General features: G+C 45.0%; 1 protein-coding gene across 1 annotated transcript in view; it reads right to left on the reverse strand.

Moving 5' to 3' along the window:
- The window catches only part of LOC126412335 (cyclic AMP response element-binding protein A-like), a 690,109-nt gene that overhangs the window by 95,933 nt on the left and 581,528 nt on the right, over positions 1-12,648 (reverse strand). Inside the window, exon 2 of the mRNA XM_050081877.1 lies at positions 9,417-9,660. Within this exon, the coding sequence (XP_049937834.1) occupies positions 9,417-9,660 (244 nt within the window). The remainder of the gene's footprint in view (positions 1-9,416; positions 9,661-12,648) is intronic.

The following is a 12,648-nucleotide window of genomic DNA, read 5'->3' on the forward strand; positions in this document are numbered from 1 at the left end:
TTGATGCTAAGATGGCGACCGCTCAACAGAAAGTTTTTTGTGTCATTGAGTACGGCAGAAGTGAATCGACGACAGTTGTTCAGCGTGCATTTCGAACGAAGTATGGTGTTAAACCTCCTGATAGGTCGTGTATTAAACGTTGGTATAAACAGTTTACAGAGAATGGGTGTTTGTGCAAAGGGAAAAGTTCTGGACGGCCAAGAACGAATGATGAAAATGTAGCACGCATCCAGCAAGCATTTGTTCGCAGCCCAGGAATTGGCTGTTCCCTCAGCTCGAACAAGAAGGACAACAATACATATTTCAGCAGGATGGAGCGCCACCACATTGGCACTTATCTGTCCGTAACTACCTGAACGTCAACTACCCGAGGCGATGGATCGGCCGCCAGGCAGCCCGTGACAGAGCACTTCATCACTGGCCTCCAAGAAGCCCTGATCTTACCCTCTGCGATTTTTTCTTATGGGGGTATGTTAAGGATATGGTGTTTCGGCCACCTCTCCCAGCCACCATTGATGATTTGAAACGAGAAATAACAGCAGCTATCCAAACTGTTACGCCTGATATGCTACAGAGAGTTTGGAACGAGTTGGAGTATCGGGTTGATATTGCTCGAGTGTCTGGAGGGGGCCATATTGAACATCTCAGAACTTGTTTTTGAGTGAAAAAAAACCTTTTTAAATACTCTTTGTAATTATGTATAACAGAAAGTTATGTGTATTAAATACACATTTTTAAAGTTGTGGTATTCTTTTTGAATCACCCTGTATAATGTGCGTCGTAAATTGTGAAAGAAACAATTGGTAACACATTTCGTGCGCCATCCTGTATCCGATTTTCCCCGAGGAATTGTTATAGGTCCTCTGCTATTTCTATATGAATGATGTAGGAAACGATCTTAGCAGCCATCTTAGATTGTCTGCAGATGAGGCAGTCATTCACCATCTAGTAAAGTCATCAGAAGATCAAAACCAACTGCCAAATGACTTAGATACGTTATCTGTGTGATGCGAAAAGTGGCAGTTGACTCTAAATAAGGAAATAAGTCCGTTAAATTTCGATTTCGAGATAAATCACACAAATTTAAAGGCTGTCAAGTCAACTAAATGCCTAGGAATTACAATAACGTACTACTTAAATTTGAACGATAACATAGATAATATAGTGGGGAAGGGAACCAGTGACTGCGGTTTACTGACGGAACACTTCGAAGATACCACACATCTACTAAAGAGACTTTCTATACTGTTCTTTTCCGTCCTCTGCTGGAGTATTGCTATGTGTTATGGAATCCTTACCAGACAGGATTGACGGAGGACATGGAAAAAATCCAAAGAAGAGCAGCTCATTTTGTATTATCGCGGAATATGGGAAAGAGTGTCAGGTATATGATAAGCGAGATGGATTGGCAGTCAGTAAAACAAAGGCGTTGCTCGGTGTTGGGACATCTTTTCACAAAATTTCAATCACCAAGTTTCTCTTCTGAACGCAAACATATTTTATTGACGGTGACCTTCATCGGAGGAAATGAGCATCTTAATAAAAATCAGAGAAATCAGAAGTCGTACAGAAAGATTTAAGTGTCAATTTCTTCCACGTGCTGTTCCATATCGGAACGGTAGAGAAATGGTCTGAGGATGGTTCGATGAACCCTCTGATGGCCACGTAAGTGTGAATTGCCGAACAGTCAGGTAGATATAGCTATGAACGTTCTTTTGATCACAAGAAGGTGCTGTGGAACGTTTGTTAGTCCTGTCGTAATGCTGGGACACTGATTTGCGGTATTTGTGTCTTATTACTATTTGATCACATTCGACATAAAAAAGTTTATACAGTGACGGACCATAACATTATAACGACATGTTTAGTGGAATGTTGGTCCACCTCTGGAATGGACTGCAGCACAGATCCTGCCTGGTGTGGAGTCGACAAGTTCTTGGGGGAAATTTGGAAATTTGTCGTAAGTTCCTATGGGGCCAAAGTGCTGAGGTCATAGGTCCCTAAGCTTACGCACTATTTAATCTAACTTAAATTAACTTACAGCAAGGACAACATACACCCATCACCGCGGGAGGATTCGAACCTCCGACGGAAGGAGCCGCGCGGGCCGTCAAAAGACGCCTCAGACCGCACGGCTACCCCGTGCGGCAGTTCTTGATCGGTTTCCGTGTTTACGTGGCACCAGAATATAATATACAGATCCAGGGAACCTGTATAAGTATTTTTCCCTGTTATTATTTTACTTTACCCATTACATTTTGCTGTAAATGTCAATGTCAACACATTTTAATAACACATTATTTGAATATAGAGATTTCAACGTAATTCCGTACATCTTTGCTATAAGAGGGCCTGTTTCGAGTACAGAGACTAAACTATCCAGTGGTAGGGCGATGGCGAACAAGAACGATGACTGTTAACGCAACGGCGTGGGTAGTGTGCTGGTTTTTGTGAGTAAAGGAACATATAAACAATTTAAATTACTATATGCAACGCACGTATGTGATCTAGAAAGAGAGACAGTGATTAATATCGAGTAAACTGCGAGCTGTAAGCTAAGATTTTATGCATGGATGAACTAAGACAGATTATACATGTGCAATGGACTCATATCGGTGGGTCACTAGTGAAACAGTGCGCGTGTACGACGTCAGGTTGACATTTTTTCGAGGACTGTACTTTGATGTGAGTAAGCCTTAAATTGTGTCGTATCAGTCACTGAACTAAGAGTGTTTCGCCGGAGCCACGGAATAGAACATCGTATAGACGAATACACTCCGTAAATACGTCAGTGCCGCGAAACTCAAATTGTACACATGCTGGAACTGCAGTTCCACGACATCAAGGTCGCGACGACAGCTGCTACAGTACTAAAGGCTGCAGCAGATGGATAAATGATCTGGAGACATTATTTCCAACGGAGAATCCCGTATTAGCATCGCGCGTCGACGTCGCCACAGTGTCTCGGAAACTTGTAACGAGATGAGCCGCAGCCAAGGCGGAGATATATGGAAAAGGCTGCTAATTACAATCAGACTCTCAATTGCTACAGTAATGTAGTACTTTGGTTTCTCTTTAAATAGAGTGTTGTTCCGGTTGTAAAATAATAATTTGTCGGTTTATGTCAATATGGCCATTGCAACAGTGGTACCATATAAATGTAGTGCATGCCCCGGATCCCTTCCTGCACCCTACTGCTTACTGAAATAATAGTCACACCTGCTGTCACTTGTCATATTTAGTAGCTTCTAGTTTCTCACGTAATAAATAAGTTTGGGACACGAACATCTTTGCAACCCGCCGTTGGCTGAGGACCGCGGCCTGGTTAGTCGAATCTCACAGCTGGTGAACACGTATTTGCGGCTGGTTTGTTTACAATAATACACGAGTTGCATAAGTGTGGCGCATCAGTGAATTCCGAGTAACTGAGTGCTTGCATACTTGTTATTTAACGACATTGGTATTACATACTTGTGGAAAATATATTTTTAATGCCAGAGAATGAGATTTATTTAATTTTTTTTATCCTATTTTTTGCATGTTTGGTAAGGAAACAGGGCGAGTATATGAGTACATTTTCAGTGCTTTTGGGTTACATAGTAAGCATAATTTCGTATTTTAAACTCAGAGTCCCACACGTGTATTTATTCACTTTTGATTAACACACTTAAGTTCATTCAGTGTAACATAAAGAGAATAGGTGCGCGATCTATCCGAGTTTAGTCCAGGGCAGATTGTGATAACGCGCAGACTTGGCACGAGCATTTTGCACCACTTGTCGAATGTTCGAGAAGTGCTATGGTGAGTATCTTCAACAAGTGTCGAAACCAAGGTGAAGCCACGTCGAGACATCGTAGGGTTGGGCGGCCACCCGTCATTACAGATGACGGACGATGTAGGCTGGGCAGACAGGCTGCGAACTGTGGCGGAACTAAAATCAGACTATAATATTAGGCAGAGTACAAGTGTGTCTCAACATACAGTGCATCGAAAACTTCTAGCGATGGGCGCCGGCAGCAGACGACCCATGAATATGCGAATGTTAATACTACGGCATCGGCAACTACGACAGGAATTGGCACGTGACCTTCGGCACTGGACGTTGGCACAATGGCAGAGCGTTGCATTATGTGATGAATTCCGATACCTTCTTCATCACGGCGATGGGAGGGCACAATTCCATCGTCTCCCAGGGGAACGGCTTCTTGACGCCTGTACTGCGGGACAGAGACAAGTTAGGTCCATTATGTTTTGGGGAACATTTATGTGGACATCCATGAGTCCGATGGAGCTCTTGCAAGGAAACGTGACGGCCAACGAGTATGGTACACATGCTGGAGACCACGTACACCCCTTCATAGCGGTCGTGTTTCCTGACGGCAATGGCATTTTCCAGTAACATAATGCGCCATGTGACAAGGCCAAGAGGGTGATAGAGTGGTTCGAAGAACACTATATTCACGAAGATGTAAAGCTGGTACTTCTTGCCGATGATACAAGTATAGCTATCACACCCAACAGACAAGAATCAACTGGTGAAACTGTAAACGATGTTTTTCAGAAAATCATTAACTGGTTCTCTGCAAATGGGCTCTCATTAAACTTTGACAAAACACAGTAATACAGTTCCACATAGCAAATGGAATGACACCATTAATAAATATAGACTTCGATCAGAAATCTGTAGCTAAGGTAGAATATTTAAAATTTCTGGTTGTATGCATTGATGAGGAGTTGAACTGGAAAAAAACACACTGAGTATCTGCTGAAACGTTTGAGTTCAGCTACTTATGCTATTGGCGTCATTGCAAATATTGGCGATATACATCTCAGTAAATTAGCTTACCACGCCTATTTTCATTCTCTGCTTTCATATGGCATCATATTCTGGGGTAAGTCATCACTGAGTAAAAGAGTGTTCATTGTGTAAAAGAGTGTTCATTGCACAAAAGAGTGTAATCAGAATAATTGCTGGAGCTCATCCAAGATCATCTTGCAGACACTTATTTAAAGAGCTAGGGATCTTCACTGTAGCCTCACAATATATATATTCACTTACGAAATTTGTTATTAACGATCCGAACGATTTCAAAAGTGATAGCAGTGTACATGGCTACAACACTAGGAGAAAGGATGATCTTCACTACTCAAGATTAAATCTAACTTTGGCCCAGAAGGGGGTCAATTACGCTGCCACAAAACTCTTTGGTCACGTACCTCATAGCATCAAAAGTCTGGCAGATAGACATCTAGCATTTAAAAGGAGATTAAAAGAATTTCTGCTCCTTCTACTCATTAGATGAATTTTTGGATATAGTAAGTGAGTAATTTCCCAAACCCCCACAAAACAAATTGAAAATATTAAGTGTCATGTAAGATTTTGTGTAATGTAATATCTTGTATAAACACCTTTTATTAACCTGACACGTTCCACATCATTACGAAGTGTCGTATTCATGATCTATGGAACAAGTACTAATCTAATCTAATCAGTGGCGAGTTCCAATTGATACGCTGGTCACCAACTGGCCAGATGTGAACGAGAACGAACACGTCTGCGATGTGACTAAACGTGGCGTCAGAGCTCATCGCCTCCCTCACCGGAATATTCGGGTGTTAGGTGACTTGTGTGAGCAGATGTGGTGGCAACTCCCTCCAGTGACCTACCAAGACCTCATTGCTTCCATGCCATGACGCGGCGCCGCTGTTCTTCGTGCTAAAGGTGGACATACCGGCTATCAGGTAGGTGGTCATAATGTTGTGGCTGATCACTGTGCGTGTGCTCCTGCGATTTGATTGTCCCGGTGTAGTGTGTTCGATCTCTTTCGATTCGGTTTGCGGTGCGCGAGTTGGTGCGCCCTCTGGGATTCCGTGCGGGAAGCCGAAAGGTAGTCTCGGGCAGAGAGAGACGAGCGGGGCCGGGCGGAGCGACGCCGGAAGATCGCGGAAGTCGCGTCGGCAAGTGGTGTGGGTGTGGCAGTTGCATTGGGGCCGGCCGAGCAGCGGAACTGGAGGTGCTGCAGTGACTCGCTGTCGTTCGTTCTGTTTACGAGGTCAACATTCCTCACGCTGTGGCTACGGGCTGGTGTTATTCTGGCCACCACCTTATTAGCGGCATTTGGTTAATATCGTTAAAGGTGAGCTGTTAGTTTGGTGCATCTTCATCTGGTGAAGTTACAGCGAGAATTCTTTCTGTCGTATTCTGGCTTGCGCTGCCGAGCAGTGAGTGTTCCCACGTCGCGTGTCGAAATTCTGACTTGTGCCCTGGTTGATTTACGTATGAACTGGAGTGTCTATGGGGGCGTGTTTGCTTAAATTGTTGATGAAGTGTTTCACAATACCCTTACTTGAGTGTCTTTAAATGGCACTTCAGTTTGTTACTGAACTTATGTCGATTAAGGGACACCCAAATTGTCACTCTAGTCAAGCAAAGTTTAAGTCTACTGTGGCACCACCGTTTACCTGTTGGATTAAAATTAATTCAATCTTAACCACAGCTAGGAATAATTCAAGGCTAATTGTAAGTGCCGTGTGTGTTTGTTTTTTTGTCCTTTTCTCTTACTCACTACTGTTGAGTGTTAAACTGTTTTGGAAACCCCTTTGACGTCATTTCACGGTGTGGTTTTAGGAAGAGTTCTGTGGGTGCTGTTGTTAACGGCTCCTGTTGCAACGCGGTTTCTGGCCCACACATCTATCGCACGCCGGGGGTTTACTGCCAACCGCCAACAGTGCGGTAACTTGCTATCAATTCTTTTCGAATCACCGTCTGGCCTACGACTATTGATGGATTTGTGTGGTAAAATTCAAATGGAGGCACTGTCTTTTTAACTTGTCTGAACTGAATGTGCTTGCCTTGTAAAACAGTTCATTACTGATTCTGAGTAAGTTAAGCAGTGGTAGGGCCCTCGTTATTCTGGACCAGACTGTACTTGGCATTAATTGCACTGTCTTGGTAAATCGGTGTGCTACGTAAGATTATGACGCAAGCGGCATTGTGGGTAATATTTACCATTTAACTATATGAATTGGTTCTGTGAATCATTGTGGCACACAAGGTCACGCAAGACAGTGATGTAGTGGGCAGATATTGCTATACGTCTGTGATATTATTTCCTGTAAGCTATTGTGCCCATTAGGTTATGTAAGGCTTAAATACAGTGACCAGTTTGGTAATTTTTTGTGTTTCAAATGGTTCAAATGGCTCTGAGCACTATGGGACTTATCTTCTGAGGTCATCAGTCCCCTAGAACTTAGAACTACTTAAACCTAACTAACGTAAGGACATCACACACATCCATGCCCGAGGTAGGATTTGAACCTGCGACCATAGCGGTCGCGCGGTTCCAGACTGTAGCGCCTAGAACCGCTCGGCCACTCCGGCCGGCTTTTGTGTGTCGTAATAACATTTTACAAGCATTAAAATTTTGGGAAAGGTTTAAATCCCATATTCGCAGATTGTTTGATGTTAGATAACTTGTTGATGATTCATGTTAAATGAGCTGATGTACATTTAAATTGGACAAGTTATATGTCAATATGTTGTTACCAGTAGCTTGCATGAATTTTCTTGCGTAATTAAATTTTATATTCTATCCTCAATTTGTTGCTTAGCCTTCCACTCCAGCAGCCCCTGCATCCTGATCCCAACCATATCAATCACTGTGTGTCCGGGGACCTGCTGAGGACTTGAACACACATACCGTGCACAGTCGCTGCTGCATTCTAAATGCAGGTGGTTATCAGTGCGGATAACAGCTGTAGCCGGGAGCAGAGGCGGAGCGTGTCACGCCGGAAATGCGTATCCTCCTATTTCCATCTATGGTACTATAATTTTTTTTCCTTATTTTGTTACCTGAAGATATGACATTTATATATTGCAATTGTTTTACTATTTGTATATATGTATTTACGCATTTATGTCGAGGTATAATTGGTTTGTTATGTAAATATTATTTGTATTTCTACGCTCGGTCTTGCCTAGGGAAAACTATGCTATCGAACGATTATATCGATAGATCGTGTGGAGAACCAAAGTGTTTAGGATCTTTGGTAGTCTTAACTCTGCCGCATGGAGCGCGGGCAGAGGGGGGGTCTGGCTGGAGTAGTGCAGTGGAGCAGGTGTGTTGTGTGACGTCCCGCGAGTTGCCGCGCTTTCGGGGTTTGGCAGCATGTAATTGCCCTCGACTTGCTGTGTTACTTTCTGACATGGTGTCGCGGACGGGAAGCGTTAGCTGGCACACATCAAGAGCCCGTTTCGCCTGGTGACCGTGTCGAGGAGAAGACGCGCCAACGTCCAGTTTCTGCAACAGCGACGGCTGACAATGAGTGACTGTCGCCACATCCTCGATCGACGACTTCAAACCTTCAATCAACCAACAAGGAAGACTGGAAGCACGTAAAGTTTTATAACTGTATGTCAGACCTCAGCTTTTCAAACTGTTAAATTTTTCTCACTAAATTACAGCAACATAGCGTGAACCTTTGTTGCTCATTGTCCCAATTGCATTACCAAGCAGGGTCCCTTCCTTTTCCGGAATGAACCCGAGTGACGTTGAAATTCAAACGCCAGCATTAAAGTAATATCATTCCATTTCACTGCTTTAATTTTAAAGTTCAGTTGAAGTATTCATAGCTGGCTACAATATTTAGATTACACAAGCAGAAATTAAGAGTGCGAGTTTTGTTACCATATTTTAGCTTACCTGTGACTGCAGCTCAGCTTTGTATGTACTAAATTTTACTATTGTTAATTGTTCAGAATCATTTAATTCAAGTTCAAAGTTAAACCTCTTATTTCTAAATTGCGTAGATTCAAGTAGCTTTTGAAATGATTGTTGAGGTAGCCCAAGACTAACCTTATTTTACTGAATTTCGTAGTGCTTTAGAAACAGTTTACTATTAATTTCAGTCACTAAACTGATCTTCAATTTTCCGGTTTTATTAATTCTTTTGCTAAATTAAGTCAGAGTGTAGCGAAATTTATTACTTCTGACAAACATTCAGTTTTCACACAACACGTGTCAACCTTCAGTTGCCACGCTTTTAGTGCTAAATATATATGCATTAATCTTTCATTTTCAGTTATTATAGTAGTTGTCCATGGGACTGGCGACCGTAATTTTCCCCAAATCTCAAATATCTAATTAACGCCAATTAATTGTTAACGTAACGACCGGACATTTATTTTCTTTATTAACTTTACCCCTTTTCAAAATTAATTTCCACCAATTTCATTTGCATTTTTCCTTTCATTTGGATGTAACCCTTTACTCCCACTTTACCGACAGGTTAACTTCGGTGACGATTGCTTTTCCCAAATTTCCACTAGGTGTACGCGGTTTAATTTTTCACTGTCATTAAGGTCGATAAGTGAGGGGGAGGTTACAAGCGGCGGCGGCGCCGCCGGCGGCACTCACCGTCCATGACGCGGTCGAGGCTGAGCGGCGAGTCCGGCGGCGAGTCGGCGTCCGCGGCGTCGTGGTCGTGGTCGTGGTCGCCGTCGGAGGCGAGGCTGTAGGAGTGCTCGCTCTTGATGGGCGCGCCCGCGGCGCCGAGCGCGGCGTCCGTCATGAGGCGGTCGTACAGCACGACGTGCGGCCGGGCGTCCAGCAGCCCGCAGCCCCAGTCCGGGTCGTCCGCGTCCCGGAACACGTCCATGCCCTGCAACACGCGGCCGCCGGCTCACGTCGCGAGCAGGGGAACAGCTGCGGCGGGTGCTAATGTACACTACTGGCCACTAAAACCGCTACACCACCAAGATGACGTGCTACAGACGCGAAATTTAACCGACAGGAAGAAGATGCTGTGATATGCAAATGATTAGCTTTTCAGAGCACTCACACAACGTTGGCGCCGGTGGCGACACCTACAACGTCCTGACGTGAGAAAAGTTTCCAACCGATTTCCCATACACCAACAGCAGTTGACCGGCGTTGCCTGGTGAAACATTGTTGTGATGCCTCGTGTAAGGAGGAGAAATGCGTACCATCACGTTTCCGACTTTGATAAAGGCCGGATTGTGGCCTATCGCGATTGCGGTTTATCGTATCGCGACACTGCTGCTCGCGTTGGTCGAGACCCAATGACTGCTAGCAGAATATGGAATCGGTCGGTTCGGGAGGGTAATACGGAACGCCGTGCTGGATCCCAACGGCGTCGTATCACTAGCAGTCGAGATGACAGGCATCTTATCCGCATGGCTGTAACGGATCGTGCAGCCACGTCTCGATCCCTGAGTCAACAGATGGGGACGTTTGCAAGACAACAACCATCTGCACGAACAGTTCGACGACGTTTGCAGCAGCACGAACTATCAGCTCGGAGACCGTGGCTGTGGTTACTCTTGACGCTGCATCACAGACAGGAGCGCCTGCGATGGTGTACTCGCCGGCTGGAGTGGCCGAGCGGTTCTAGGCGCTACAGTCTCGAGCTGCGCGACCGATACGGTCGCAGGTTCCAATCCTGCCTCGGGCATGGATGTGTGTGATGTCCTTAATTTAGTTAGCTTTAAGTAGTTCTAAGTTCTAGGGCACTGTTGACCTCAGCTGTTAAGTTCCATAGTGCTCAGAGTCATTTGAACCATTATGATGGTGTACTCAACGACAAACCTGGGTGTACAAATGGCAAAACGTCATTTTTTCGGATGAATCCAGGTTCTGTTTAAGCATCATGATGGTCGCATCCGTGTTTGGCGACATAGCAGTGAACGCACATTGGAAGCTTCTATTCGTCAGCGCCATACTGGCGTATCACCCTGCGTGATGGTATTGGGTTCCATTGGTTACACGTCTCGGTCACCTCTTGTTCGCATTGACGGCACTTTGAACAGTGGACGTTACATTTCAGATGTGTTACGACCCGTGGCTCTACCCTTCAAAAAATGGTTCAAATGGCTCTGAGCACTATGGCACTTAACTGCTGAGGTGATCAGTCCCCTGGAACTTAGAACTACTTAAACCTAACTAACCTAAGGACATCACACACATCCATGCCCGAGGCAGGATACGAACCTGCGACCGTAGCAGTCGCGCGGTTCCGGACTGTAGCGCCTAGAACCGCTCGGCCACTCCAGCCGGCGAGTACAACATCGCAGGCGCTCCTGTCTGTGATGCAGCGTCAAGAGTAACCACAGCCACGGTCTCCGAGCTGATAGTCCGTGCTGCTGCAAACGTCGTCGAACTGTTCGTGCAGATGGTTGTTGTCTTGCAAACGTCCCCATCTGTTGACTCAGGGATCGAGACGTGGCTGCACGATCCGTTACAGCCATGCGGATAAGATGCCTGTCATCTCGACTGCTAGTGATACGACGCCGTTGGGATCCAGCACGGCGTTCCGTATTACCCTCCCGAACCGACCGATTCCATATTCTGCTAGCAGAATTATTGGCTGATTTATTGTTCATTCCCTGTTTGTTTTTGTGGAAATTTAAACGTCAAAAAAAGGAAACGCTGGGGCTTACGGGCCTATCCAATAGCAAACCTGCCGTCGGTAATGCGGTCCGCTATCCCCTCTCGTCAAGTAAGTAGCATACTGTGCGTTAAGCCGTACGATCACGTCAGTAACAATGAAAAATAGTGAATGTGTGTAATTGGAAATTTTTTGTAAGTTCTATAGGACCAAACTGCTGAGGTTATCGGTCCCTAGGCTTACACACAACTTAATCTAACTTAAACTAACTTACAGTAAGGACAACACACACACCCATGCCCGAGGGAGGACTCGAACCTCCGACGGGGAGAGGCGCGCGAACCTTGGCAAGGCGCCTGAGATCGCACGGCTACACTGCGCGACAGTGTATGTGTACGTATGTGTGTGTGGAAACGGCAAGGGGGGGGGGGTTTATACAACTACTTGTCTGTGTCACTGTCAGAGTTTCTGGTCACGACTCAACTTGCGGTGCCGTGCCGGTGAGTAGGAGAAAGTATGTCCACTCAGATATAACGACCCGCGATAAGCAGCTACCGTTAACAATTGTGAAAGCGCAGGCTCCGTGTTTTCGGTGGACAGGCCTACAGTGTGATGATGTTTTGAACAACTTGCAGGTGGTGGAGTTGTTTAGATGGTTAATCAACATACAGGGTGGCGCACGAATTGTGTTACCATTTTGTTTTTGAATATAAACTTTATTATCAATACAATCTGAAAGTAACATATACTACAATGAAGAGCCGTCCATGGAGATTTGTTCTAACTCAGCACATGCTCAATAGCCGGCCGTGGTGGCCGAGCGGTTCTAGACGCTTCAGTCCGGAACCGCGCGACTGCTACGGTCGCAGGTTCGAATCCTGCCTCGGGCATGGATGTGTGTGATGTCCTTAGGTTAGTTAGGTTTAAGAAGTTCTAAGTTCTAGGGGATTGATGACCTCAGATGTTAAGTCCCATAGTGCTCAGAGCCATTTGAACCATTTGAACATGCTCAATATGTCCACCATTTCGTTTCCTAACTTCCTTCAAACGAACGCTGAAGTTAGTGATTACCCTACGACACATGTCTTCCGTAATTTCACTGCAAGCTTGAAGAATAAGTCTTCTGAGCTCCATTAAATCACGTGGACGTTTCGGGAAAATTTTTTCTTTAGGTACCCCCAAAGAAAAAAGTCACATGGATTGAGGTCTGGACTATTGGGGGGCCAATTTTGTCCGTCATTG

Source organism: Schistocerca serialis, chromosome 7 (genome assembly GCF_023864345.2).
Source record: "Schistocerca serialis cubense isolate TAMUIC-IGC-003099 chromosome 7, iqSchSeri2.2, whole genome shotgun sequence".
Lineage (NCBI taxonomy): Eukaryota > Metazoa > Arthropoda > Insecta > Orthoptera > Acrididae > Schistocerca > Schistocerca serialis.